The 25,557-nt window shown below is 60.5% G+C and overlaps 3 protein-coding genes across 3 annotated transcripts; 2 read left to right on the top strand and 1 right to left on the bottom strand.

Annotated features, from left to right (window-relative positions):
• The first annotated feature begins 1,367 nt into the window (after positions 1-1,367).
• Positions 1,368-12,995, top strand: TM6SF2 (transmembrane 6 superfamily member 2). Its single transcript, XM_066340099.1, has 10 exons — positions 1,368-1,456; positions 3,370-3,473; positions 4,368-4,465; positions 5,067-5,170; positions 6,404-6,486; positions 7,221-7,345; positions 7,442-7,543; positions 8,375-8,467; positions 10,457-10,576; positions 12,749-12,995. The coding sequence occupies exons 1-10, from the start codon at positions 1,368-1,370 to the stop codon at positions 12,953-12,955; spliced, it is 1,125 nt and encodes a 374-aa protein (XP_066196196.1). The 3' UTR covers positions 12,956-12,995.
• A 643-nt stretch (positions 12,996-13,638) lies between these two features.
• Positions 13,639-15,308, bottom strand: LOC136374704 (basic salivary proline-rich protein 1-like). The gene is made up of 4 exons (XM_066340096.1): positions 15,303-15,308; positions 14,877-15,033; positions 14,345-14,823; positions 13,639-13,944 (listed from the first exon to the last, which is right to left on the bottom strand). The coding sequence occupies exons 1-4, from the start codon at positions 15,306-15,308 to the stop codon at positions 13,639-13,641; spliced, it is 948 nt and encodes a 315-aa protein (XP_066196193.1).
• Positions 15,309-17,172: 1,864 nt separating this feature from the next.
• On the top strand, positions 17,173-23,477 carry HAPLN4 (hyaluronan and proteoglycan link protein 4). Its single transcript, XM_066340095.1, has 5 exons — positions 17,173-17,278; positions 18,331-18,693; positions 20,200-20,429; positions 21,755-21,827; positions 23,146-23,477. The coding sequence occupies exons 1-5, from the start codon at positions 17,173-17,175 to the stop codon at positions 23,475-23,477; spliced, it is 1,104 nt and encodes a 367-aa protein (XP_066196192.1).
• The last annotated feature ends 2,080 nt before the right edge of the window (positions 23,478-25,557 follow it).

Raw genomic sequence — 25,557 nt, 5'->3', positions numbered from 1 at the left:
GGGAAGGGGTCGGGAAATCCCTTTGGTTCCAGAGGATTGCGGCTCTCGGGGCGTGGGGACGGGCCTCGTGTCCCTGCCCTGTCCCCGCGGTGTCCCCCTGTCCCTGCCCATGTCCCCCTGTCCCTGCCCGCTGTCCCCGCGGTGTCCCTGCCCATGTCCCCTCTGTCCCCCCTGTCCCTGCCCATGTCCCCGCGGTGTCCCCCTGTCCCTGCGGTGTCCCCCTGTCCCTCCCCATTGTCCCCGGTGTCCCCGCTGTCCCTGCCCTGTCCCCGCTGTCCCTGCCCTGTCCCCTCTGTCCCTGCCCGCTGTCCCCGCGGTGTCCCTGCCCATGTCCCCGCGGTGTCCCTGCCCTGTCCCCTCTGTCCCTGCCCCGTCCCCGCTGTCCCGCTGTCCCTGCCCTGTCCCCCCGGTGTCCCGCTGTCCCTGCCCTGTCCCTGCCCTGTCCCCGCTGTCCCCGCTGTCCCTGCCCTGTCCCCGCTGTCCCCGCTGTCCCTGCCCTGTCCCTGCCCTGTCCCCGTTGTCCCGCTGTCCCCGCGGTGTCCCTGCCCATGTCCCCGCTGTCCCTGCCCTGTCCCCGCCGTGCCCCCCTGTCCCTCCCCGCTGTCCCCTCTGTCTCTCCCCGGTGTCCCCTCTGTCCCGGCTGTCCCTGCCCTGTCCCCCCGGTGTCCCGCTGTCCCTGCCCTGTCCCTGCCCTGTCCCCGCTGTCCCCGCTGTCCCTGCCCTGTCCCCGCTGTCCCCGCTGTCCCTGCCCTGTCCCTGCCCTGTCCCCGCTGTCCCCGCTGTCCCTGCCCTGTCCCCGCTGTCCCCGCTGTCCCTGCCCTGTCCCTGCCCTGTGTCCCGCTGTCCCCGCGGTGTCCCTGCCCATGTCCCCGCTGTCCCCGCTGTCCCTGCCCTGTCCCCGCTGTCCCCGCTGTCCCTGCCCTGTCCCTGCCCTGTCCCCGCTGTCCCCGCTGTCCCTGCCCTGTCCCCGCTGTCCCCGCTGTCCCTGCCCTGTCCCTGCCCTGTCCCCGTTGTCCCGCTGTCCCCGCGGTGTCCCTGCCCATGTCCCCGCTGTCCCCGCTGTCCCTGCCCTGTCCCCGCTGTCCCCGCTGTCCCTGCCCTGTCCCTGCCCTGTCCCCGCTGTCCCCGCTGTCCCTGCCCTGTCCCCGCTGTCCCCGCTGTCCCTGCCCTGTCCCTGCCCTGTCCCCGTTGTCCCGCTGTCCCCGCGGTGTCCCTGCCCATGTCCCCGCTGTCCCCGCTGTCCCTGCCCTGTCCCCGCTGTCCCCGCTGTCCCTGCCCTGTCCCCGCGGTGTCGCTGCGGCTTTAAGGCGCTCCCGGGGCGGTCCCGGGGCCGAAGTCCGCGGGCCCGGTGCTGGCGGCGGCCCGGGATGCAGCTCCCGGCGGCCGCGGCCGCTCTGGCCGCCCCTGTGCTGGCCGTGCCCGCCGCGCTGGGGGTCAGCGCCGCCACCGGGCTGCCGTGAGTGCGGGACACCGCCGGGGACACCGGGGACAGCGGGGACACCGGGGACAGCGGGGACAGGGAACCGGGAACGGGAATGGGGACAACGGGGAGCCCCGGGAACGGGAACGGGAATGGGAATGGGAGGGACCCCCGGGAACGGGGACACCGGGAACGGCGGGGACACCGGGGACACCGGGAACATCGGGAACGGGGAACGGGGACACCGGGGGAGCCCTGGGAACGGGGACAGGGAACAGGGACACCGGGGAGCCCCGGGCCCGACAAGGACCCCTGGGAACGGGGACAGGGAATGGGGACACTGGGGAGCCCCGGGAAGGGGGACAGGGAGAGGAGACCCCCGGGAATGGGAACAGGGAATGGGGAATGGGGACCGGGAATGGGGACAGGGTGGGACACCCGGAAATGGGGAAGGGGAATGGGACCCCCGAGAACGGGGAGTGGGGAACGGGGACAGGGAGAGACCCCCGGGAATGGGAAACCGGGAATTGGGGAATGGGGACCGGGAGAGACACCCGGGACCGAGAGAAATACCCGGGAATGGGAACGGAGAATGGGAACGAGGAACGGGGAACAGGAATGGGAATGGGAGCGCCCCCGCTGCTGCAGGGCTGGGATCAAACTGGGATCAGGATGGGATCAGGATGGGACAAGCGCTCCGTCCAGAGCTGGGGGAGCGATCCCAGCTGGAATCGGGGTCACATCCTCAGGGTCCCGCCTGGACCTGGGGACTACAGCCCGGACAGGGAACAGGGAACAGGGGAGAGGGAACAGGGGAGAGGGAACAGGGGACAGGGTCTGTCCTGGAGCAGGGAATCCATCCCGGGACAGGGGCGGGATCTGTCCGGGATCCGTCCTGGAGCAGGGACTCGATCCCGTGTTCCCTTGGGACGGCGGCTGCATTTAAATGGATTTAAAACTCCTCTGGAAGTTCAGACCCCACAGAGCCTCTCCCGGAGCCCAAATCCCGGGAATTCGGCTGATCCCGGCCCTGGATCCGCTCCCTGCCCCTCCCGGAGTGTCCCCGCTGTCCCCTCTGTCGCTGACGTGTCCCCGCCGCTGTCACTTTGCCCGCCCGGAATTCCCGATCCCGAGGAATTCCCGATCCAAGGGAATTCCCGATCCAAAGGTTTGGGGAGCGGCTCCCGGCGCTCCCTCAGCCGCTCTCTCCTGCCTTTGGGTTTAAAAATCGGGATTTGGGTCTCGTTTTGGGCTTTTCCCACACGGCGGAGGGACAGCGGGTCCCGCTGGGGCTGCTGCGGCCCGATCCCGATCCCGATCCCGATCCCGATCCCCATCCCCATCCCGATCCCTGCTGGGATCCCACTCACTCTTCCTTTGGGATTTGTCTCTCTGGGATTCGCCCTCTTTTGGATTTTCCCCTCTGGGATTTGCTCCCTTTGGGATTTGCTCCCTTTGGGATTTGTTCCCTTTGGGATTTTCCCCCCGGGGTTATTCCCAGATCCAGATTTCCACCCCGGCCAGTGACCCCACAGTGCTGGGTCTGATCCTAATCCTAAACCGCAGCGGGAACAGGGAGGTTTTATGGGATTGGGGAACTGGGGCCGTGTCCCTGATCCCACAGCGGCCACAGGATGTTTTATGGGATTGGGGCCGTGTCCCTGATCCCACAGCGGGCACAGGATGTTTTATGGGATTGGGGACATGTCCCTCACCCCATAGTGAGCACAGGGACGTTTTATGGGATTGGGGAATTGGGGCCGTGTCCCTGATCCCATAGTGAGCACAGGGATGTTTTATGGGATTGGGGCCGTGTCCCTCACCCCATAGTGAGCACAGGATATTTTATGGGATTGGGGACATGTCCCTCACCCCATAGTGAGCACAGAGATGTTTTATGGGATTGGGGGCCCGGGGCCGGGTGCTGCAGTGTCCCCATCCCACAGCAGTCCCACAACGCTGGCTCTGACCGTGACCCTGGTGCTCCTCGGCTTCATCTCCTTCCTCATCCTCACCGGCAGCTTCAGCCTCTTCCAGGACCCCCTGTACTGCGGTGAGACCCCGGGGTCTGGGGTCTGGGGTTTGGGGTTTGGGGTCTGGGATTTGGGGAGTGCTGTAGTTGTGGGACCCACATGGAACAGGGATTTGGGATTTGGGGGGACCTGCACGAAGCAGTGAGTTGGGATCTGAGGTGAATTTGTGGGACCCGAACAGAGCAGGGATTTGGGATTTGGGATTTTGGGAGTCCCGCACGGAGCAGAGGTTTGGGATTTGGGGTTTGGGGTTTTGGGGGTCCCGCACGGAGCAGGGATTTGGGGTTTGGGGTTTTGGGGTCCCGCACGGAGCAGGGATTTGGGGTTTGGGGTTTAGGGGTCCCGCACAGAGCAGGGATTTTGGGTTTGGGATTTTGGGGGTCCCGCACGGGGCAGAGGTTTGGGATTTGGGGTTTTGGGGTCCCGCACGGAGCAGAGGTTTGGGATTTGGGGTTTGGGGTCCCGCACGGGGCAGAGGTTTGGGATTTGGGATTTGGGGTTTTGGGGGTCCCGCACGGAGCAGAGGTTTGGGATTTGGGGTTTGGGGTCCCGCACGGGGCAGAGGTTTGGGATTTGGGATTTGGGGTTTTGGGGGTCCCGCACTGAGCAGGGATTTGGGGTTTTGGGGGTCCCGCAAGGAGCAGAGGTTTGGGATTTGGGGTTTTGGGGTCCCGCACAGAGCAGGGATTTTGGGATTTGGGATTTTGGGGGTCCCGCACGGGGCAGAGGTTTGGGATTTGGGGTTTGGGGTTTTGGGGTCCCGCACGGAGCAGAGGTTTGGGATTTGGGATTTTGGGGGTCCCGCACGGAGCAGGGATTTGGGGTTTGGGGTTTTGGGGTCCCGCACGGAGCAGAGGTTTGGGATTTGGGGTTTGGGGTTTGGGGTCCCGCACGCAGCCCCCCGCTCCCCGCAGTGTTCGTGGCGTTCTCCTTCGCGTCGGCCGTGGATCTGCTGGTGGCGCTGGAGGAGGACGGGCTGATCGCGGGTGTCACCGAGCTCTTCGTGCGGGAGGTGCCGTGTCCCACCCCACAGCCCGCCGGGACCCCCGGGGGGACAGTGTCCCCTCCCGGTGACACCATCCCGGGGTGACATCGCCCCCCTCAGTGTGACCGGGTGTCCCCTCCCGGTGTCCCCGGTCCCGATGTGACCCCTTCGGTGTCACCTCCCCGGTGTCCCCAGCTCCAGTGTCACCGTGTCCCGGTGTCCACACTCCTGGCGTCCCCAGCCCTGATGTGACCGTGTCCCCACCCCCGGTGTCCCCTCCTGGTGTCCCTCTCGATGTGACCCCCCCCGCTGTCACCGGGTGTTCCCTTGCCCGGTATCGCTCCCCCGGTGTCCCCGCGGTGTCCCCGCTGTCCCTGCTGTGTCCCCCCGGTGTGACCCGCTGTCCCTGCTGTGTCCCCCCGGTGTGACCCGCTGTCCCCTGGGTGTGACCCGCTGTCCCCGCTGTCCCCGCTGTCCGCGCTGTGTCCCCTCGGTGTGACCCGCTGTCCCCGCTGTCCCCTGGGTGTGACCCGCTGTCCCCGCTGTCCCCTGGGTGTGACCCGCTGTCCCCGCGGTGTCCCCTGGGTGTGACCCCCTGTCCCCTGGGTGTGACCCGCTGTCCCCGCAGGGTGACGCCCACCTGCGCACGGCTCACGGGCTGCTCACCTGTTACTGGGACGGCTCCGTGCACTACGGGCTGTGCCTGGCGCTGGCCGCCGCCGCGGGCACCAGGTGGGAGAATCCCAAATTCCCCGGGGAGGGGCTCGGGGGGTGGGAGAATCCCAAATTCCCTGAGAAAGGAGCTGGAGAATCCCAAATTCCCCGGGGAGGGGCTCGGGGGGTGGGTGGGAGAATCCCAGGGTGATCCCAGGAGGGTTCAGAGGGGTGGAAAATCCCGAATTTCCTGAGGAGGGAACTCCCAGGAGGGGTTAAAACATCCCGGATTTGAGGGAGGGTCCCGGGGGGTTTAAAACATCCCGAATTTGAGGAGGGGTCCCGGGGGGGTGAAGATAACACATCCCGAATTTGAGGAGGGGTCCCGGGGGGTGAAGATAAACCATTCCGGATTTGAGGGGAGGTCCTGTGAGGGGTTAAACCATCCCGAATTTGAGGAGGGGTCCCCAGGGGCGAAGATAAACCATCCAGGATTTGAGGGGGGGTCCTGGGGGGAAGATAACACATCCCGGATTTGAGGAGGGGTCCCGGGGTGGGGTGAAGATAAAACATCCCGAATTTGAGGGGGGGTCCTGTGAGGGGTTAAACCATCCCGGATTTGAGGAGGGGTCCCCAGGGGTGAAGATAAACCATCCCGGATTTGAGGAGGGGTCCTGGGGGTGAAGATAACACGTCCCGGATTTGAGGGGGGGTCCTGTGAGGGGTTAAACCATCCCGGATTTGAGGAGGGGTCCCCAGGGGTGAAGATAACACATCCCGGATTTGAGGAGGGGTCCCCGGGGGGGGTGAAGATAACACATCCCGGATTTGAGGAGGGGTCCCCGGGGGGCGAAGATAAACCATTCCGGATTTGAGGAGGAGTCCTGTGAGGGATTAAAACATCCCGAATTTGAGGAGGGGTCCCGGGGGGTGAAGATAAAACATCCCGAATTTGAGGAGGGGTCCCGGGGTGGGGTGAAGATAAAACATCCCGAATTTGAGGGGGGGTCCTGTGAGGGGTTAAACCATCCCGGATTTGAGGAGGGGTCCCGGGGGGAAGATAACACATCCCGGATTTGAGGAGGGGTCCCGGGGTGGGGTGAAGATAAAACATCCCGAATTTGAGGGGGGGTCCTGTGAGGGGTTAAACCATCCCGGATTTGAGGAGGGGTCCCCGGGGGTGAAGATAACACATCCCGGATTTGAGGAGGGGTTCCGGTGGGATGAAGTTAAACCATCCCGGATTTGAGGGGGGGTCCCGGGGGGTTTAAAACATCCCGGATTTGAGGAGGGGTCGCCGCTGTCCCGCAGGAAGAATTACCGCGGCCTGGGTCTCCTGTGGCTGGGCTCGATGGCGATGAGCGCCCTGGTGTTCCTGCTGGGAAACCTGATCGGTGAGGAGGAGGAGGAGGAGGAGGAGGAAGGAGGAGGATGAAGTAAGGAGAAAGAGGAGGAGGAAGGAAGGAGTAAGAGGAAAAGGAAGGAAGAGGAGGAAGGAGGAAGAGGAAAAGGAGGAGGACAAGGAGAAAGAGGAGAAAGAAGAAAGAGGAGGAGGAAGGAAGGAGGAAGAGGAGGAAGGAGGAGGAAGAGGAGGAAGGAGAAAGGAGGAAGAGGAGAAGAAGGAATAGGAGGAAGAAGGAGGAGGAAGAGGAGAAGGAGGAGGAAGGAGTAAGGAGGAAAGGAGGAGGAGGAAGGAGGAGGAAGGAGGAAGAGGAGAAGAAGGAATAGGAGGAGGAAGGAGGAGGAAGAAGGAGGAGGAAAAGGAGAAAGTGGAGGAAGAAGAAAGAGGAGGAGGAGGAGGAGAAGGAGGAGGGAGGAGGATGAAGAGGAGGAGGAAGAAGGAAGGAGGAGGAGGACGTGGAGGAAGAAGGAGAAGGAAGAAGAAAGAGGAAAGAGGAGGAAAGGAGGAGGATGAAGAGGAGCAGGAGAAGGAGGGAGGAGGAAGGAGAAGGAGGAGGAAAGAGGAAGAGGACGAGGAGGAAGGAGAAGGAGGAGAAAGGATGATGAGGATGAAGGAGGAGCAAAGAGGAAGCAGGATGAGGATGAGGATGAGGATGAGGATGAGGATGAGGATGAGGATGAGGATGAGGAGGAAGGCTCCTCGCCCAGCCCGCGCTCTCCCCCGCAGGCAAATACAGCCCCGAGCTGAGCCCGTCCTTCCTCCTCAACCTGCCCTACCTCCTCCTCCTCACCTGGGCCGGCCGCCGCCTCTTGCAGCAGCCCCGGGCGGTGCCGCAGCTCAGCCCCGAGCAGGTGAGGCCTCACCTGGGCGTTTGGGGCTCCCAGGGCTGGGTGGGACCCCCCAAAACCCCCCAAAACCCCCCAAAATCCCCCGATTTCCCGTCGCAGATCGCAGAGGAGCAGAGCAAACCCCTCTACCGGCGGCCTGAGGACGTGCTCCTCATCCTCCTCCTCCTCCTCACCGCCGCCTTCACCTTCTTCAGGGGGTTGGTGAGTCCTGGGGGGTCTTGGGGGGTCTTGGAGGGGTCTTGGGGGGTCCCGGGGGGTCTTGGGGGGTCCTGGAGGGGTCTTGGAGGGGCTTTTGGGAGGTGCTAGTGGGTCTTGGGGGGCTCCTGAAGGGTCTTGAGATGGTTCTGGAGGGGTTTGGGGTGGTTCTGGTGGGGTTTGGGGGGCTCCTGGAGGGGGTTGGGGGGTCTTGGGGGGTCTTGGGGGGCTCCTGGAGGGGCTTTGGGGGGTCCTGGAGGAGCTCAGGGTGCTCCTGGAGGGGCTTGGGGTGGTTCTGGAGGGGCTTTGGGGGGTGCTGGAGGGTCTCGGGGGGCTCCTGAAGGGCGTTGAGAGATCCTGGAGTGCTCCTGGAGGGGCTTTGGGGGGTTCTGGGGGGGGGTCTCAGGAGGTTCTGGAGGATTTGGGGGGGTCCCAGGGCAAGTTTTGGGGGTCCCAGGGTGGATTTTGGGGGTCCCAGGGTGGATTTTGTGGTCCCAGGGCAGGTTTTGGGGGTCCCAAGGAGGGTTTTGGGGGTCCCAGGGCAGGTTTTGGGGGTCCCAGGGGAGGTTTTGGGGTCCCAGGGCAGTTTTGGGGGTCCCAGGGCGGATTTTGGGGTCCCAGGGCAGGTTTGGGGGGTCCCAGGGAAGGTTTTGGGGTCCCAGGGTGGATTTTGGGGGTCCCAAGGAGGGTTTTGGGGGTCCCAGGGAAGGTTTTGGGGTCCCAGGGCGGATTTTGGGGGTCCCAGAGAGGGTTTCGGGGGTCCCAGGGAGGGTGTTGGGGGTCCCAAGCAGGACCCCCAAAAGGAGGACCCCCCCCGACCCCCCGTGCCCCCCTCAGGTGGTCCTGGACTGCCCGGCAGACCTGTGCTTCGACTACACGTACCTGCGGGAGCCCTACCTGAGAGACCCCGTGGGCTACCCCAAAGTGCAGGTCCGGCCGGGACAGCGGGGACAGTGAGGGGACAATGGGGACACCGGGGACAGCGGGGACAGCGAGGGGACAATGGGGACAGCGGGGACAGCGGGGACAGCGAGGGGACAATGGGGACAGCGGGGACAGCGAGGGGACAATGAGGGGACAATGGGGACAGCGGGGACAGTGAGGGGACAATGGGGACAGCGGGGACAGTGAGGGGACAGCGAGGGGACAGTGAGGGGACAATGGGGACAGCGGGGACAGCGGGGACAGCGAGGGGACAGTGAGGGGACAGCGGGGACAGCGGGGCATAATGGGGACAGCGGGGACAGCGGGGACAGTGAGGGGACAGCGGGGACAGCGGGGACAGCGGGGACAATGAGGGGACAATGGGGACAGCGGGGACAGTGAGGGGACAATGGGGACAGCGGGGACAGCGGGGACAGCGGGGACAATGAGGGGACAATGGGGACAGCGAGGGGACAATGGGGACAGCGGGGACAGTGAGGGGACAATGGGGGACAGCGGGGACAGCGGGGACAGCGGGGACAATGAGGGGACAATGGGGACAGCGAGGGGACAATGGGGACAGCGGGGACAGCGGGGACAATGGGGACAATGAGGGGACAATGGGGACAGCGGGGACAGTGAGGGGACAGCGGGGACAGCGGGGACAACGGAGACCGGGAGGGGACAGCGGGGACAGTGAGGGGACAGCGGGGACAACGGGGACAATTAGGGGACAACGGGGACAGTGGGGACAGCGGGGGATAATGGGGGACAATGGGGGGACAACGGGGGACAACCGGGGGGACAGTGGGGCCACCGGGAGTGACAATGGGGCCACCGGAGGGGACAATGGGGCAACGAGGAGTGACAATGGGGGCCACCAAGGGTGACAGTGTGACCACCAGAGGTGACAGTGTGACCACTAAAGGTGACAATGGGGGCAACGAGGAGTGACAATGTGACCACCAGGTGTGACAGTGCCGCTGTCCGCAGATGCTGACGTACCTGTTCTACCTGCTGCCCTTCCTCATCCTCAGGGGTGGGGACACCTCGGGGACGCCCCCAGGGGCCACCAGGGGTGACAATGGGGCCACCAGGGGGTGACAATGTGGGGTGACAACGGGGCCACCAGAGGTGACAATGAGGCTACCAGAGGTGACAGTGTGACCGCCAAGGGTTACAATGTGGCCACCAGAGGTGACAACGAGGTGTGACAATGGGGCCACCAGGGGTGCTAATGAGCCCACTAAAGGTGACAATGGGGCAACGAGGGGTGACAATGTGACCACCAGGAGTGACAATGTGACCACCAGGGGTGACAATGTGACCACCAGGGGTGAGAGTGGGGCCACCAGGGGTGACAATATGGGGTGGCAATGTGACCACCAGGTGTGACAGTGCCGCTGTCCGCAGATGCTGACGTACCTGTTCTACCTGCTGCCCTTCCTCATCCTCAGGGGTGGGGACACCTCGGGGGCGCCCCCAGGGGCCACCAGGGGTGACAATGTGGGGTGACAATGGGGCCACCAGGGGTGACAATGTGGGGTGACAATGGGGCCGCCAGGTGTGACAATGTGGGGTGACAATGTGGGGTGACAATGGGGCCACCAGAGGTGACAATGAGGCTACCAGAGGTGACAGTGTGACCGCCAAGGGTTACAGTGTGGCCACCAGAGGTGACAACGAGGTGTGACAATGGGACCACCAGGGGTGCTAATGAGCCCACTAAAGGTGACAATGGGGCAACGAGGGGTGACAATGTGACGACCAGGGGTGACAATGTGACCACCAGGGGTGACAATGGGGCCACCAGGGGGTGACAATGTGGGGTGACAATGGGGCCGCCAGATGTGACAGTGAGGCGACCAGAGGTGACAGTGTGACCACTAAAGGTGACAATGAGACCACCAGGGGTGACAATGTGGGGTGACAATGTGGGGTGACAATGTGGGGTGACAGTGTGACCACCAAAGGTGACAGTGCCGCTGTCCCCAGATGCTGGTGTACCTGTTCTACCTGCTGCCCTTCCTGCTGCTGGCCGTGCGCGGGCTGGCGCTGCCCGGCTGCTGCTGGCTGCCCGACTGCAGCCTGCTGTGCGCCGGGGCCGTGGCGCAGGTGGGACCCCGAATCCAGGGTTTGGGGGATCCCAACGGAGGGGGGCCGAAATCCCGGGATTTGGGGGGGAATTCCCAACGAGGGTGTTCAAAATCCGGGGATTTGGGGAGGAAAACCGGCAGTTTGGGGGGAAATTCAGGGGTTTGAGGGGGAATTCCCAACGGGGGACCCCAAATCCCGGCCTTGGGGGATCCCAACCGGGGGGGGCCGAAATCCCGGGATTTGGGGGGGAATTCCCAACCGAGAGTGTTCAAAATCCGGGGATTTGGGGAGAAATCCGGCAGTTTGGGGGGAAATTCAGGGGTTTGGGGGGGAATTCCCAACGGGGGACCCCAAATCCCGGCCTTGGGGGATCCCAACGCGGGGGGCCGAAATCCCGGGATTTGGGGGGGAATTCCCAACCGGGGGGGGGGCCGAAATCCGGGGGTTTGGGGGGAAATCCGGGATTTGGGAGGAAATCTTGGGGTTTGGGGGGAAATCCGGGAGTTTGGGAGGAAATCTTGGGGTTTGGGGGGGATGTGGAAATTCCAACCAAGGGGTCGAAAATCCTGGGATTTGGGGGGAAACCCGGGGGTTTTGGGGGGAATCTGGAGATTTGGGGGAAAACCTCAACAAGCAGCCCCGAAATCCTGGGATTTGGGGGGGAATTCCAACCGGGGGGGGGGCCGAAATCCCGGGATTTGGGGGGAAATCCGGGAGTTTGGGAGGAAATCTTGGGGTTTGGAAGGAAATCTTGGGGTTTGTGGGGGGGAAATTCCAACCAAGGGGTCGAAAATCCTGGGATTTGGGGGGAAATCCGGGGGTTTTGGGGGTGGAATCCGGAGATCTGGGGGAAAACCTCAACCCCACGGCCCCGAAATCCCGGGATTTAGGGGGAAAATCCCAGCTGGAAGGCTCCAGAATCGCAGGGGTTTGGAGCAAATCCCAACCGCGGATTGGTGAAGGGTTGGGGCTGGGTTTTGGGGGGCAGATCCCGGTTTTTGGGGTGCAGATCCCAGTTTTCGGGGTCCCGATCCCGATTTTTGGGGTGCAGATCCCAGTTTTAGGGCACGGAGCCGCTGGGCTGGCCCATATTTGCCTCAGCCCCGGAGGATTTGGGATTAGTGGGACACAAACGGGACAGAGGCAGAGCAGGGCTGGAACAAAAAACCCCACTGAGGTTTGGGGGTTGCACCTTTTAGGGTCGGGGGTCTGCACATTTTAGGGCCAAAGCTTTGTACCCTTTGGAGTCAGGGATTTTTGTCCTTTAGGACCAGGGTTTGCACCTTTTAGGGCTGCGGCTTTGCCCCCTTTGGGCCCGGCTCTTGCCCCCTTTAGGGCCGGGGTTTTGCCCCCTTTAGGACTGAGACTTTGTACCCTTTAGGATCGGGGTTTTGCACCTTTTGGGACCGGCTCTTGCCCCCTTTGGGACCGGGGTTTTGCCCCTTTTGGGACCGGGGTTTTGCAGCCTTTAGGACCGAGATTTTGCCCCCTTTAGGGCCGGGGTTTCACACCTTTTGGTCCCGGGGTTTTGCCCCCTTTGGGCCCGGTTCTTGCCCCTTTTAGGTCCAGGGTTTTGCCCCCCTTGGGCCCAACTCTTGTCCCCTTTGCGGCCGGGGTTTTGCCCCCTTTGGGACCGGGGTTTTGCCCCCTTTGGGCCCGGCTCTTGTCCCCTTTGGGACCGGGGTTTTGCCCTCTTTAGGACCGAGATTTTGTACCCTTTAGGATCGGGGTTTCGCCCCCTTTAGGACCGGGGTTTTGCCCCCTTTGGCACCGGGGTTTTGCCCCCTTTGGGACCGGAATTTCGCACCCTTTTGGGACCGGGGTTTTGCCCCCTTTAGGGCTGGGGCTTTGCCCCCTTTGGGACCGGGGTTTCGCACCTTTTGGGACCGGGGTTTTGCCCCCTTTGGGACCGGGGTTTTGCCCCCTTTAGGGCCGGGGTTTTGCCCCCTTTAGGGCCGGGGTTTTGCCCCCTTTAGGGCCGGGGTTTTGCCCCCTTTAGGACCGGGGTTTTGCCCCCTTTAGGGCCGGGGTTTTGCCCCCTTTAGGACCGGGGTTTCGCACCCTTTAGGACCGGGGTTTCGCACCTTTTCGGACCGGGGTTTTGCCCCCCTTGTGCCCGGCTCTTGCCCCCCTTGTGCCCGGCTCTTGCCCCTCCGTGGCCCTGCCCTGAGCCGGTGGCTGTCCCCGCAGGCTCAGTTCGCCCACGTGGGCTCGTCGCTGCACGGGCGGACGCCGTTCCCGTACCAGACCCCGGAGGAGGCTCTCGGCGGCTTCCTGGTGTCCAACGCGCTGCTGGCGCTGTCCCCGGCGCTGGTGGCGCTGCGCTGCCGCCTCCGCCCGGCCTTTTTCCTGCCCCGCGCCCGCCCGGGGCTGCCCCGCCACAAAAAGGACCAGTGACGTGTCCTGCTGCTGTCCCCGGGGCTGCTGTCACCGCCACGGGGCTCCTGTCACCGCCCGGGGCTGGTGTCACCACCCTGGGGCTGCTGTCACCGCCACGGGGCTCCTGTCACCACCCGGGGCTGGTGTCATCACCCTGGGGCTGATGTCACCGCCCTGGGGCTGATGTCACGGCCCTGAGGGTGATGTCGCCGCCCTGGGGTCGATGTCACCACCCTGAACGTGTTGTCACCGCCCCGGAGCTGCTGTCCCCACCTCATGTCGTGCTGCTGTCCTCAGGACTGCTGTCACCGCCTGGGGCTGCTGTCAGCACCCCGGGGCTGTTGTCACCACCGTGGGGCTGATGTCGCCCCCCCGGGACTGCTGTCACCACCCCTGGAGCTGTTGTCCCCACCTCGTGTCCTGTTGTCCCCATTCTGGGGATTTCTGTCCCCACCCCGGGGAATCCCACCCGGTGCCTCTGTCTCCGCTCCGAGAGGTGTCCCAGAGTGTCCCCAGGGGTGTCCCCAGAGATGTTCCCAGAAATGTCCCAGATGTGTCCCCAGGGATGTCCCCAGAGTGTCCCCAGGGATGTCCCCAGAAATGTCCCAGAGGTGTCCCCAGGGATGTCCCCAGGGATGACCCCAGAGGTGTCCCCAGAGTGTCCCCAGGGATGCTCCGGTCCCCTAAACGCTGTAGGGACCTCAGGATGCTCCGTGGGGACATCGCAGCTCCCGGTGGCTCCCGGTGGCTCCCGGTGGCTCCCGGTGGGTCCCGGTGCCCCAGGCCGGGCTCAGGGCTGGGGACAGTTCCGGTGTCACCCAATAAAGGTGCTGAGGCCCGGTGACCGCCGTGTCGCCGCCGTGTCGCTGCCGTGTCGCCGCCGTGTCCCCGCCGCGCCCAGAGAGCTCCCCCCGGGCCGGGGGCGGGTCCGGGATTTTGGGGGGTGGGCGCACCCAGGAGGGTGGTCCCGGGGTTTGGGGGGTGGTCTCGGGATTTTGGGGGTGGTCCTAGGGTTTGGGGGTGCCACCCCTTGGGCGGGTGTGGGATTTTTGGGGGTGGGCACAGGGCAGGGGGAGGTACCGGCCTTTTTGGGGTGGTACCGGAGATTTTGGGGGTGGTACCGGAGTTTTTGGGGTGGTACCGGAGTTTTTCGGGTGCCACCTCCCAGGTGGGATTTTGGGGGGTGGGCACAGGGCAGGGGGAGGTACCGGAGTTTTTGGGGTGGTACCGGAGTTTTTTGGGGGTGGTACCGGACTCTTTGGGGGTGGTACCGGAGTTTTTGGGGGTGGTACCGGAGTTTTTGGGGTGCCACCTCCCGTGCGGGCTGTGTCTGGGGGCTCCGTGCCACCTCCCGGTGCCCTCGGCGGGGGTTTCCCGGTCCCAAACCCCCCAAACCCCTCTCGGTACCACAGGCGGCGGTACCGGCGCCGCTCCGGGACACACCGGTGACCTTGGCGAGCGGCCGGCCCTGCGCAGCGCCGGGAACCGGGACAGCGCCGGGAACCGGGACAGCGCCGGGAACCGGGACAGCGCCGGGCCGAGCTGTCGGCGCCGCTCCCTGCGCACCGGAGGATCCAGCGGAGCACATACCGGAGGAGGTTCGGGCGGTACCGGCGGGTCAGCACCGGGCTCACGGTGAGTGCGGAGCCGCTCCCTCGCTGCGGGGCACCGGGACGGGACCCCCGGCAGCGGCAGGGAGGTGACGGGCGGGGGTCGCCGGTTGTGCGGCGGTGACAGGACCGGGGGTCTCACCCCCCGGCCCCGGTTCTGCGCCGTCCCCGCCCCGGGAACCGGAGTCCCGCAGCCCCGGGGCCGCCGCCGCCGCAGTGTCCCGCACTGCAACACCGCACCGGGCCCGCCGAGCGCCGCCAGCGCCGCGGCCGCGGCTGCCCCGCACCGGGCACCGGGACCCCCGTGTTCCGCTCCCCCTGCCCCACACCGGGCTCCGGGACCCCCGTGTCCCGCTCCCCCTGCCCCACACCGGGCACCGGGACGCCCGTGTCCCGCTCCCCCTGCCCCACACCGGGCACCGGGACGCCCGTGTCCCGCTCCCCCTGCCCCACACCGGGCACCGGGACCCCCGTGTCCCGCTCCCCCTGCCCCACACCGGCACCGGGACCCCCGTGTCCCGCTCCCCCTGCCCCACACCGGGCACCGGGACCCCCGTGTCCCCCTCCTCCTGTCCCGCACCGGGAACCGGGACCCCCGTGTCCCGCTCCCCCTGCCCCACACCGGGCACCGGGCACCGAGACCCCCGTGCGGGGATTCTCCCTCTCCTTCTGCCCCACACTGCGAACCGGGCCCCCCGTGTCTCGCTCCCCCTGCCCCACACCGGGCACCGGGACCCAGAGCATCTGCCCCACACCGGCATCGGGACCCCCGTGTCCCCCTCCTCCTGTCCCGCACCGGGAACTGGGACCCCCGTGTCCTGCTCCCCCTGCCCCACAGCGGGCACCGGGGCTGCCCCACACCGGGCACCGGGACCCGCGGAATCTGCCCCACACCGGGCACCGGGCCCCCCGTGTCCCCCTCCCTCAGCCCGCACCAGGAACCGAGCTCCGGGACCCCCGTGCGGGGATTCTCCCTCTCCTGCCCCACACCGGGCACCGAGACCCGCGGAATCTGCCCCACACCGGCACAAGGACCCCCGTGTCCCCCTCCTCCTGTCCCGCACCGGGAACCGGGACCCCCGTGTCCCGCTCCCCCTGCCCCACACCGGGCACCGGGGCTGCCCCACACCGGGAACCGGCACCCCCGTGTCCTGCTCCCCCTGCCCCACAGCGGGCACCGGGGGCTGCCCCACACCGGGAACCGGGATCCCCGTGTCCCGCTCCCCCTGCCCCACACCGGGCACCGGGGCTGCCCCACACCGGGCACCGGGGCTGCCCCGCTGGCTCCGAGCCCGGGCTTGGCACCGGGACCCCGCCCGGGGTCTATCCCACCTCCCCCAGACCCCCCTATGGGGCACCGGGACCCCCGGAGGGGCTGATCCTCATCCCCCCTCGAGGATCGGGCACCGGGACCCCCGGGGGGCTGCCCCGCTTTTAGTGGGAATGGGGAAATCCCTTTTCTTAGGGGTTCAGGGGGTGGCGGAGGGGGAAAATTCTCTTTTAGGGGTTCAGTTTGGGGGTGGGAAAGGCGGAAATCGCGTTTTTGGGGGTTCGGGGGGTCCAGTTTGGGGATGAGAAAGGGGAAATTCGCTTTTTTAGGGGTTCAGTTTGGGGACGAGAAAGGGGAGATTCACTTTTGGGGGTTCAGGGATGCGGTTTGAGGGTGGGAAAGGCAGAAATCGCATTTTTGGGAGCTCCAAGGTCACAGTTTGGGGGCGCCAGGGCTGCGCTGGACCCCGAGTGGACACCACCGATGGTCCCAAATCCTAAATCACAATCCCCGGGAGTTCACCCCAAAACCAGGATCCCCCAAAACTCCTTTTGGAGGGACAAAGTGAGAGATTTTCCAGGCCATTCTCCCACCCACAATTCCCATTTCCCCAAATCTCAGAGCAGAATTTCCTGGATTTCAGCCCAGAACTTGAATCTCCCCCAAAACTCCTCGCTGAGGGATGATGCCAGAGGTTTTTCCAGGCAGATTCTCCCAATGTGCAGAATTCCCATTTCCTCAAATCCTAAATCAGAATCTCCTGGAATTCAGCCCAAACCTGGATATCCCAAAACTTCTTTCAGATCAGTGATGAGCAGGATTTTCCAGGCGATTCCGCCACCCACAATTCCCATTTTTCCCAAATCCTAGAACAGAATCTCTTGGAATTCAGCCCAAAACCCGAATCCCCCAAAACTCCTTGCAGAGGGATAACACCAGAGATTTTTCCAGGCAATTCTCCAACCCACAATTCCCATTTTTTCCCAAATCCTAGAGCAGAATTTCCTGGAATTCAGCCCCAAAACCCGGATATCCCAAAACTCCTTTCGGAGTGGGATTTTCCAGGACATTCTCCAACCCACAATTCCCATTTTTTTCCCCAGATTCCTCTTGGAATTGGGGGGTTCCCTGTCATCCCAAAACCCGAATCCCCCAAAACTCCTTGAGGTTCAGACCCGGGGAGTCCCTGCGGGGTTGGGGACAAGGTGGGTGACGCTGGGTGCTGGCACCAGGTGACAGTGGCAGCTGCCACCCCCCGGGCCGGACACCCCAATCACTGCCTGGGGGTTCCCCTCGGCCTCGGGGGGATTTTTGGGGTGCTGAGGGCGCTCTGTCTCTCCCAGATGCGACCCCAAATGCCCTGGGGCGGTGTCCCCACGCTGCTGGTGGCCTTGGTGGCCTTGGTGGCCCCCGAGGCGCCGCCCAACGCCCGCGGCAGGAAAAAGGTGGTTCATGTCATGGGTGAGTGGGGCCAGGTTTGGGGCTGGGTTTCGGGTGGATTTAGGGCCGGGTTTGGGGTGGATTTAGGGCCGGGTTTGGGGTGGATTTAGGGTCGGGTTTGGGGCAGGTTTGGGGCAGGGTTTGGGGCTGGTTTGGGGTGGGTTTGGGGTTGGGTTTGGGGTGGATTTGGGGTGGGTTTTGGGCCAGGTTTGGGGTCAGGTTTGGGGTGGGTTTGGGGTGGATTTGGGGCCGGGTTTGGGGCCAGGTTTGGGGTGGGTTTGGGGTGGGATTTGAGGTTGATTTGGGTTTGGGGTGGATTTGGGATCGGGTTTGGGGTGGGGTTTGGGGCGGGTTTGGGCCCCCTCCTTTGGGTCCTGCAGGTCCCGTGTCCCCTCCTGACCCCGTGTCCCCTCCCTGATCCCATGACCTCTCCCTGACCCCATGACCCCCCCAGTCTCAGGACACTGACAGACCCCCCCCGGTCCCGTGTCCCTTCCTGACCCCAGTGTCCCCTCCTGACCCCATGTCCCCCCAGTCTCAGGACACTGATAGATCCCACTGGTCCCAGTGTCACCTCCCTGACCCCAGTGTCACCTCCTGACCCCGTGTCCCCCCAGTCTTAGGACACTGACAGATCCCAGCAGTCCCATGTCCCCTCCTGACTCCATGTCCCCTCCCTGACCCCGTGTCCCCTCCTGACCCCAGTGTCACCTCCCTGACCCCAGTGTCCCCTCCTGACCCCAGTGTCCCCCCAGTCTCAGGACACTGACAGATCCCACTCATCCCGTGTCCCCTCCTGACCCCATGACCCCTCCTGACCCCAGTGTCACCTCCTGACCCCAGTGTCCCCTCCTGACCCCAGTGTCACCTCCTGACCCCAGTGTCCCCTCCTGACCCTGTGTCCCCCCAGTCTCAGGACACTGATAGATCCCACTGGTCCCAGTGTCACCTCCTGACCCCATGTCCCCTCCTGACCCCAGTGTCCCCTCCTGACCCCAGTGTCCCCCCAGTCTCAGGACACTGACAGACCCCCCCGGTCCCGTGTCCCCTCCTGACGCCGTGTCCCCCCGCAGAGGGTGACAGCGGCGCCGTGGTGGTGCAGACAGCCCCGGGCAAGGTGGTGACCCACCGCGGCGGCACCATCATCCTGCCCTGCCGTTACCACTACGACGTGTCCGCTCACGACCCGGCCGAGATCCGCCTCAAGTGGACCAAAGTCACCGAGCCCATGAGCTTCGTGGACGTGTTCGTGGCCCTGGGCAAGGCCAGGAGGGCGTTCGGCACCTACCGCGGCCGCACGGCGCTGCAGGAGGACGGGCTGGGGGACGCGTCCCTCATCATCCGCAACGTCACCCTGCAGGACTACGGGCGCTACGAGTGCGAGGTCACCAACGAGCTGGAGGACGACACCGGCGTGGTCAAGCTGGACCTCGAGGGTGGGTCTGGGGATTCTGCACCTTTTTGGGGTTTTTTTTTTTGTGGATTCGGGTTGTGTTTGGATTTTTTTGTTGTTGTTGTTGGTTTTGTGGGGCGGGTGGGAAAGTGATAGGGGTGAGGGTTCAAAAAGTGTCGGGGGGATTGGGGTGGGGTAGTGGGGAAATGGGTTTTTTGGGGAGTGTTCAGGAGGTGTTAGAGGTGGAAAAAGGTTTTTTTGGGGTTTCAGGTGATACCAGAGAAAGAAAATGGGTTTTTTAGGGGTTCAGGTGGTACCAGAGAAGGAAAATGGGTTTTTTGGGGGGGTTCAGGGGATGGTAGAGGGGTAAAATGGTTTTTTTATGGGTTCGGGTGATACCAGAGGGAAAAAATGGTTTTTAGGGGTTCAGAGGATGGTAGAGGGGTAAAATGGGGGTTTTTGGGGATTCAGGTGATACCAGAGAAGGAAAATGGTTTTTTTTTTTAGGGGTTCAGGTGGTACCAGAGAAGGAAAATCGGTTTTTTGGGGTTTTTGGGGTGGTAGAGGGGGAAAGATCTTTTTTTAGGGGTTCAAGTGATACCAGAGAAGTCCTAGGCCAGAATCTCCTGGAGTTTGGGGTTCTCTACCATCCCAAAACCCGGATCTCCCAAAACTCCTGGCTGAGGGATAACAAGCAGCATTCTCCAGGGCATTCTCCCACTCACATTTCTCCATTTTTCCCAAACCATGGATCAGAACCTCCTGGAGTTTGGGGTTCTCTACCATCCCCAAAACCCGAATCTCCCAAAACCCCTTGGAGATCAATGAAGAATGGGATTCTCCAGGCCATTCTTCCACCTCACAAATCTCATTTTTCTCAAACCATGGATCAGAACCTCCTGGAGTTTGGGGTTCTCAACCATCCCAAAACCTGGATATCCCAATCCCCACCCCTCTACCAGCCCCGTGTCCTCCCCAGGTGTGACTGTTGTCCTCCCCCAGGTGTGACTGTTGTCCTCCCCCAGTGTGATTTTTTTGTCCTCCCCAGGTGTGACTGTTGTCCTCCCCAGGTGTGATTTTCCCGTACCACCCTCGCCTGGGCCGCTACACGCTGAATTTCCACGAGGCCGAGCGTGCGTGCCGGGAGCAGGACGGGATCCCATTTCCCCAATCCTAAATCAGAACCTCCTGGAGTTTGGGGTTCTTTACCATCCTAAAACCCAGATCTCCCAAAACTCCTTGCAGAGGGATGGCGAGCAGGATTCTCCAGGCCGTTCTCCCCACTCACATTTCCACTTTTCACATGTCCCAGATCAGAACCTCCTGGAACTTGAAGTTCTCTGCCATCCCCAAACCATCCTTGTAGAGGAACAACGAGCAGCATTCTCCTGGCCATTCTTCCACCACACAAATCTCATTTTTCCCAAACCATGGATCAGAACCTCTTGGAGTTTGGGGTTTTCTACCATCCCAAAACCTGGATGTCCCAATCCGCACCCCTCTACCATCCCCGTGTCCTCCCCAGGTGTGATTTTTTTGTCCTCCCCAGGTGTGATTTTCCCGTACCACCCTCGCCTGGGCCGCTACACGCTGAATTTCCACGAGGCCGAGCGTGCGTGCCGGGAGCAGGACGGGATCCTGGCGTCGCACGAGCAGCTGCACCAGGCGTGGCTGGAGGGGATGGACTGGTGCAACGCGGGCTGGCTGCAGGACGGCTCGGTGCAGTACCCCATCTCCCGGCCCCGCGAGGAGTGCGGCCGCAAGGACACGCCCGTGGGGGTCAGTGCGCGGTGTGCGCCAAACTCTGGGCCGGGGTGGGGGAAAGGGTGTCCTTTTCTGAGCTGGGGTGGGGTAATTGTCCTTTTCTGAGCTGGGATGGGGTTATTGTCCTTCCTCTGAGCCGGGGTGGGGTAAAGGGTGTCCTTTTCTGAGTCGGGATGGGGCAAAGGGTGTCAAAGATAGGTTAAAAATGTCCTTTTCTGAGCTGGGATGGGGTTATTGTCCTTCCTCTGGGCCGGGGTGGGGGAAAGGGTGTCCTTTTCTGAGCCGGGGTGGGGTAATTGTCCTTTTCTGAGCTGGGATGGGGTAAAAGATGTCCTTTTCTGAGCTGGGGTGGGGTAATTGTCCTTTTCTGAGCTGGGATGGGGTAAAAGATGTCCTTTTCTGAGCTGGGGTGGGGTAATTGTCCTTTTCTGAGCTGGGATGGGGTAAAAGATGTCCTTTTCTGAGCTGGGGTGGGGTAAAGGGTGTCCTTTTCTGAGCCAGAGATGGGTAAAAATTGTCCTTTTCTGAGTCGGGGTGGGACAACTCTCCCTTTCCTGAGTCAGGGATGGGGTAAAGGGTGTCCTTTTCTGAGCTGGGGATGGGTAAAAACTGTCCTTTTCTGAGCTGGGGTGGGGTAAACGGTGTCCTTTTCTGAGCCAGGGGTGGGTAAAAATTGTCCTTTTCTGAGTCGGGGTGGGACAATTCTCCCTTTCCTGGCTCAGGGATGGAATAAAGGGTGTCCTTTTCTGAGCCGGGGATGGGTAAAAACTGTCCTTTTCTGAGCTGGGGTGGGGTAATTCTCCTTTTCTTGAGTCAGGGATGGGATAATTCTCCTTTTTCTGAGCCGGGGTGCGGGAAAGGGTGTCCTTTTCTGAGCCGGGGACGGGGTAATTGTCCTTTTCTGAGTCAGAGATAGGTAAAAAATGTCCTTTTCTGAGTCAGGGGTGGGGTAATTCTCCTTTTTCTGAGCCGGGGATGGGTGTAAAGGTTGTCCTTTTCTGAGTCAGGAGTGGGACAATTGTCCTTTTTCTGGCTCAGGGATGGGTAAAAATTGTCCTTTTCTGAGCCGGGGGTGGGGTAATTCTTATTTTTCTGAGCCAGGGTTGGGCGTAAAGATTGTCTAATCCATTTTCTGAGTAGGGATGGGGTAATTGTCCTTTTTCTGAGTCAGGGATGGGCGTAGATTGTCCTTTTCTGAGCCAGAGATGGGTAAATATTGTCCTTTGGAATTTTTGGATCTGTTTTATGTGAGTTTTCTGTCAGGATTTGGGGAATTTTTGGGATCCGTTTGATGTGATATTTCTGTCAGTTTTTGGGGGAATTTTTGGGAATTCCCACAGGTCAGGAATTACGGATACCGGCACAAGGAGAGTGAGCACTACGACGCCTTCTGCTTCACCTCCAACCTCAACGGTGAGAATTTGGGGTGGGGAGAAATTTGGGGGTTGGGGGAAATTTTGGGGGTGGTTCCCGTGGTCCTCAGGGTGGTGGGAGGGAAAATCAGGGAATTTCTGATGGAGCAGGCTGAGCTCCATGGAGGCCGTGCAGGAGTGTGAGAACAACGGCGCGGCGATGGCCAAGGTGGGGCCACCTCTCCTCCTCCTCTCCTCCTCCTCTCCATCTCTCTATCCCCTTTTTTTCCCTTTTTCTCCCCCAAAAAAGGCAAGGTTTATTTCCTGAAGACCTTCTGCAAGCTGAGCTCCACAAAGGCTGTGCAGGAACAACGGTGTGGCGATGGCCAAAGTGGTGCCACCTCTTCACTACTCCCTTTTCTGTCCCCAAAAAAGGCAAAGCGTATTTCCTGGAGACGTTCCGCAAGCTGAGCTCCATGGAGGCCGTGCAGCAGTGTAGGAAAAACGACGCGACGGTGGCCAAAGTGGGGCCGCCTCTCCTCCACCTCTCCTCACCCTTTTTTTCCCTTTTTCTCCCCAACAAAGGCAAGGTGTATTTCCTGAAGACGTTCCGCAAGCTGAGCTACGCCGAGGCGGTGCAGGCGTGCCGGAACAACGGCGCGGCGGTGGCCAAGGTGGGGTCACCTCTCCTCCACTTCTCCTCCTCCTCTCCATCTCTCTATCCCCTTCTTTTTCCCTTTTTCTCCCCCAAAAAAGGCAAGGTTTATTTCCTGAAGACCTTCTACAACCTGAACTCCATGGAGGCCGTGCAGGAATGTAGGAAAAATGGCGCAGCGGTGGCCAAGGTGGAGCCATCTCTCCTCCACCTCTCCATCCCTCTATCCCCTTTTTTTTCCCTTTTCTTCCCCAACAAAGGCAAGGTGTATTTCCTGAAGACGTTCCGCAAGCTGAGCTACGCCGAGGCGGTGCAGGCGTGCCGGAACAACGGCGTGGTGGTGGCCAAGGTGGAGCCATCTCTCCTCCACCTCTCCTCCTCCTCTCCATCTCTCTATCCCCTTTTTTTCCCCTTTTTCTCCCCCAAAAAGAGGCAAGGTTTGTTTCCTGAAGACCTTCCACAAGCTCAGCTCCACGGAGGCCGTGCAGGAGTGTAGGAAAAATGACACGACAGTGGCCAAAGTGGAGCCACCTCTTCACTACCCCCTTTTCTGTCCCCAACAAAGGCAAGGTGTATTTCCTGAAGACGTCCCACAAGCTGAGCTACGCCGAGGCCGTGCAGGAGTGTAGGAAAAATGACGTGACGGTGACCAAAGTGGGGCCACCTCTCCTCCATCTCTCCACCTCTCCTCACCCTTTTTTTTCCTTTTTTCTCCCCCACAAAGGCAAGGTGTATTTCCTGAAGACGTTCCGCAAGCTGAGCTACGCCGAGGCGGTGCAGGCGTGCCGGAACAACGGCGCGGCGGTGGCCAAGGTGGGGCAGCTGTACGCGGCGTGGAAGATCCAGCTGCTGGACCGCTGCGAGGCGGGCTGGCTGGAGGACGGCTCCATCCGCTACCCCATCGTCAACCCGCGGGCGCGCTGCGGCGGGCGCGAGCCGGGCGTCAGGAACCTCGGCTTCCCCGACAAGAAATACAAACTCTTCGGAGTTTATTGCTTTAAAAAAGGGGTGGAGAGCGCGGCCACGGGGAGAGAGGGAGAGGGGAAAAGGGTCTGAGGGGGTGGGAATAATTTTGGGGGTTTTTTGGGTTTGGTTTTTTTTTTTTTTCTCGATGAAAGAAATAAATTTGGGGTTTTTTTTGGTTTTTTTTCAGAGTGTGAGGGGTTGGAGATAATTTTGGGGGTTGTTTTGTCTTTTTCTCAAAAGGGTGTGAGGGGTTGGGGTAATTTGGGGGGGTTTTTGGTTTTTTCAGAGTGTGAGGGGTTGGAGATAAGTTTTTGGGTTTTTTGGTTTTTCAGAGAGTGAGGGGTTGGAAATAATTTTTTTTCTTTGTTTGTTTTTGGTTTTTTGTTTTCGTTTGGTTTGTTTTATTTTAAATAGGTTTTTTGTTGGTTTTTTTTCTTTTTCTCAGAAAAGTGTGAGGGGTTGGGGGTAATTTTGGGGTTTTTTTTTGGGGGGGGAGTTGGGTCAGGTTGGTTTTTTTTTTCCCCCCCATGAGAGAAATAAATTTGGGGTTTTATTTTTCAGAGTGTGGGGGGTTGGAATTTTTTTTAATATATAATTTTTTAGTTTTTTTTTTTCTTTTTCTCAAAAGAGTGTGAGGGCATGGAAATAAATTTTTGTTTTGTTTTGTTTTGTTTTTTTTAAGAGTGTGAGGGGTTGGAAATAATCTTTTGGGTTTAGATTTTTTTTCTTTTCCCCAAAAGATCGTGAGGGTTGGAAATAATTTTTTGGGTTTGGATTTTTTTAATAAGTTTTTTTGGGGTTTTTTTTGGTTTTTTTTTTCTTCTCCCCAGAAGACTGTGAGGGGTTGGGAATAATTTTTTGGGTTTTTTTTTTGTTCTTTTCCTCGTGTTCTCCTCTCAGAATCTCCCCTGTGCTGTGCGGGAGCTGCGGGCAGCCCCCTGTGCCCTGGGCATGGAGAGGTGACAGCAGAGTCCCTGTTGAGGGGACATTTGGGGACAAGATGAGGCAGCGGGGGAGCTAAAAAAAAAAAAAATCTAAAAAAAAAAATCTAAAAAAAAAATTTTAAAAAATTAAAAAAAAAAAAAAGTGAAAATTGGAAAAAAAAATATGAAAAAAATTGAAAAAAAATTTGAAAGAAATTTAAAAAAAAAAAAACCCAAAAAATATTTAAAGCTAAAAATTTTAAAAGCTAGAAAGTTAAAAAAATTGAAAATTAAAAAAAATTAAAATTAAAAGATTTAAAAGATTTAAAATATTTTGAAAAAATAAAAATTAAAAGATGCAAAAATTCAAAAAATTCAAAAAATTCAAAAGTTCAAAAATTTAAACATTAAAAAAAATTGAAAATTCAAAAACTTATAAATTTTTAAAATTTTAAAATTTTAAAATTTAAACAATTACAATTTAAACAAAGAAAAAACCTAAAAAATCCCCGAAAACCTCCAAAACCTAAAAAAAAAAAATAAAAAAAAAAATAAAAAAATATTTATTAAAAATGAAAAAATTACATTAAAAAAATATAAATTAAAAAAAAAAAAAAAGAAATACCAAAGGGGGTTTGGTGAACCCCAGGCGGGAGTTTGGAGCCCCCCGACACACCCGGGGCTTTGCTCCTCTTCCTCTTCCTCCCCTCGCCCCGCTCTCGCTTCTCCCACGCGCCTGCTGCATGCGCCAACGGAGCCCCACCCTGACCTTCATCCCTCCTCCTCCTCCTCCTCCTGCCACAGGCTCCAGAATTCCCCCTGCAATGGGATTTTGGGGGGCAGCGGGTTGGGCCTGGCCCCGGGTTGGGGGGCTCTGTGACCCCCCGGCCCCAGCCGGAGCCTTCGGCAGCTTCTGGATGTAGATGAAGTCATAATGTTGATATTAATGGTGATAATATTAATATTAATGATAATAATAAAAGGCTTTGGTCGCTTTGGAGAGTTGGTGATTTTTGTTGGGGAGGGGGTTGTCCCAAAATAATGTTTGGATTGATGGGGGTTGGAGTGGTGGGGACACGTCAGGAGGTGGCACAGAGGTGGGGACATCCCAGGCAGTGTCACAGAGCTGGGGACACCATCGGGGGTGACACAGAGCTGGGGACACCCCGGGGGGTGTCACAGAGGTGGGGACACCATCGGGGGTGACACAGAGCTGGGGACACTCCAGGGAGTGTCAAAGAGGGTGG

The sequence above is a fragment of the Sylvia atricapilla genome, unplaced genomic scaffold, assembly GCF_009819655.1.
Source record: "Sylvia atricapilla isolate bSylAtr1 unplaced genomic scaffold, bSylAtr1.pri scaffold_105_arrow_ctg1, whole genome shotgun sequence".
NCBI classification, from domain to species: domain Eukaryota; kingdom Metazoa; phylum Chordata; class Aves; order Passeriformes; family Sylviidae; genus Sylvia; species Sylvia atricapilla.
The sequence above is the reverse complement of the archived record's forward strand: the minus strand, read 5'-3'. Positions and strand labels throughout refer to the sequence as shown.

What these genes read in the sequence shown, in the direction of transcription:
- TM6SF2 (XM_066340099.1), top strand. Translation starts at nt 1,368, where the DNA reads ATGCAGCTCCCGGCGGCCGCGGCCGCTCTGGCCGCCCCTGTGCTGGCC. An exon ending in TCACCTTCTTCAGGGGGTTG is followed by an intron (nt 7,544 to 8,374) that starts GTGAGTCCTGGG and finishes TGCCCCCCTCAG; the next exon opens with GTGGTCCTGGACTGCCCGGC. An exon ending in GCGCCGGGGCCGTGGCGCAG is followed by an intron (nt 10,577 to 12,748) that starts GTGGGACCCCGA and finishes CTGTCCCCGCAG; the next exon opens with GCTCAGTTCGCCCACGTGGG.
- HAPLN4 (XM_066340095.1), top strand. Translation starts at nt 17,173, where the DNA reads ATGCCCTGGGGCGGTGTCCCCACGCTGCTGGTGGCCTTGGTGGCCTTG. An exon ending in GCAAGGACACGCCCGTGGGG is followed by an intron (nt 20,430 to 21,754) that starts GTCAGTGCGCGG and finishes GAATTCCCACAG; the next exon opens with GTCAGGAATTACGGATACCG. An exon ending in CTTCACCTCCAACCTCAACG is followed by an intron (nt 21,828 to 23,145) that starts GTGAGAATTTGG and finishes TCCCCCACAAAG; the next exon opens with GCAAGGTGTATTTCCTGAAG.
- LOC136374704 (XM_066340096.1), bottom strand. An exon ending in CACGGGGGTCCCGGAGCCCG is followed by an intron (nt 14,824 to 14,876) that starts GTGTGGGGCAGG and finishes GGTGCGGGGCAG; the next exon opens with CCGCGGCCGCGGCGCTGGCG. An exon ending in CGCCGGTACCGCCGCCTGTG is followed by an intron (nt 13,945 to 14,344) that starts GTACCGAGAGGG and finishes CCCAAACCCTAG; the next exon opens with GACCACCCCCAAAATCCCGA.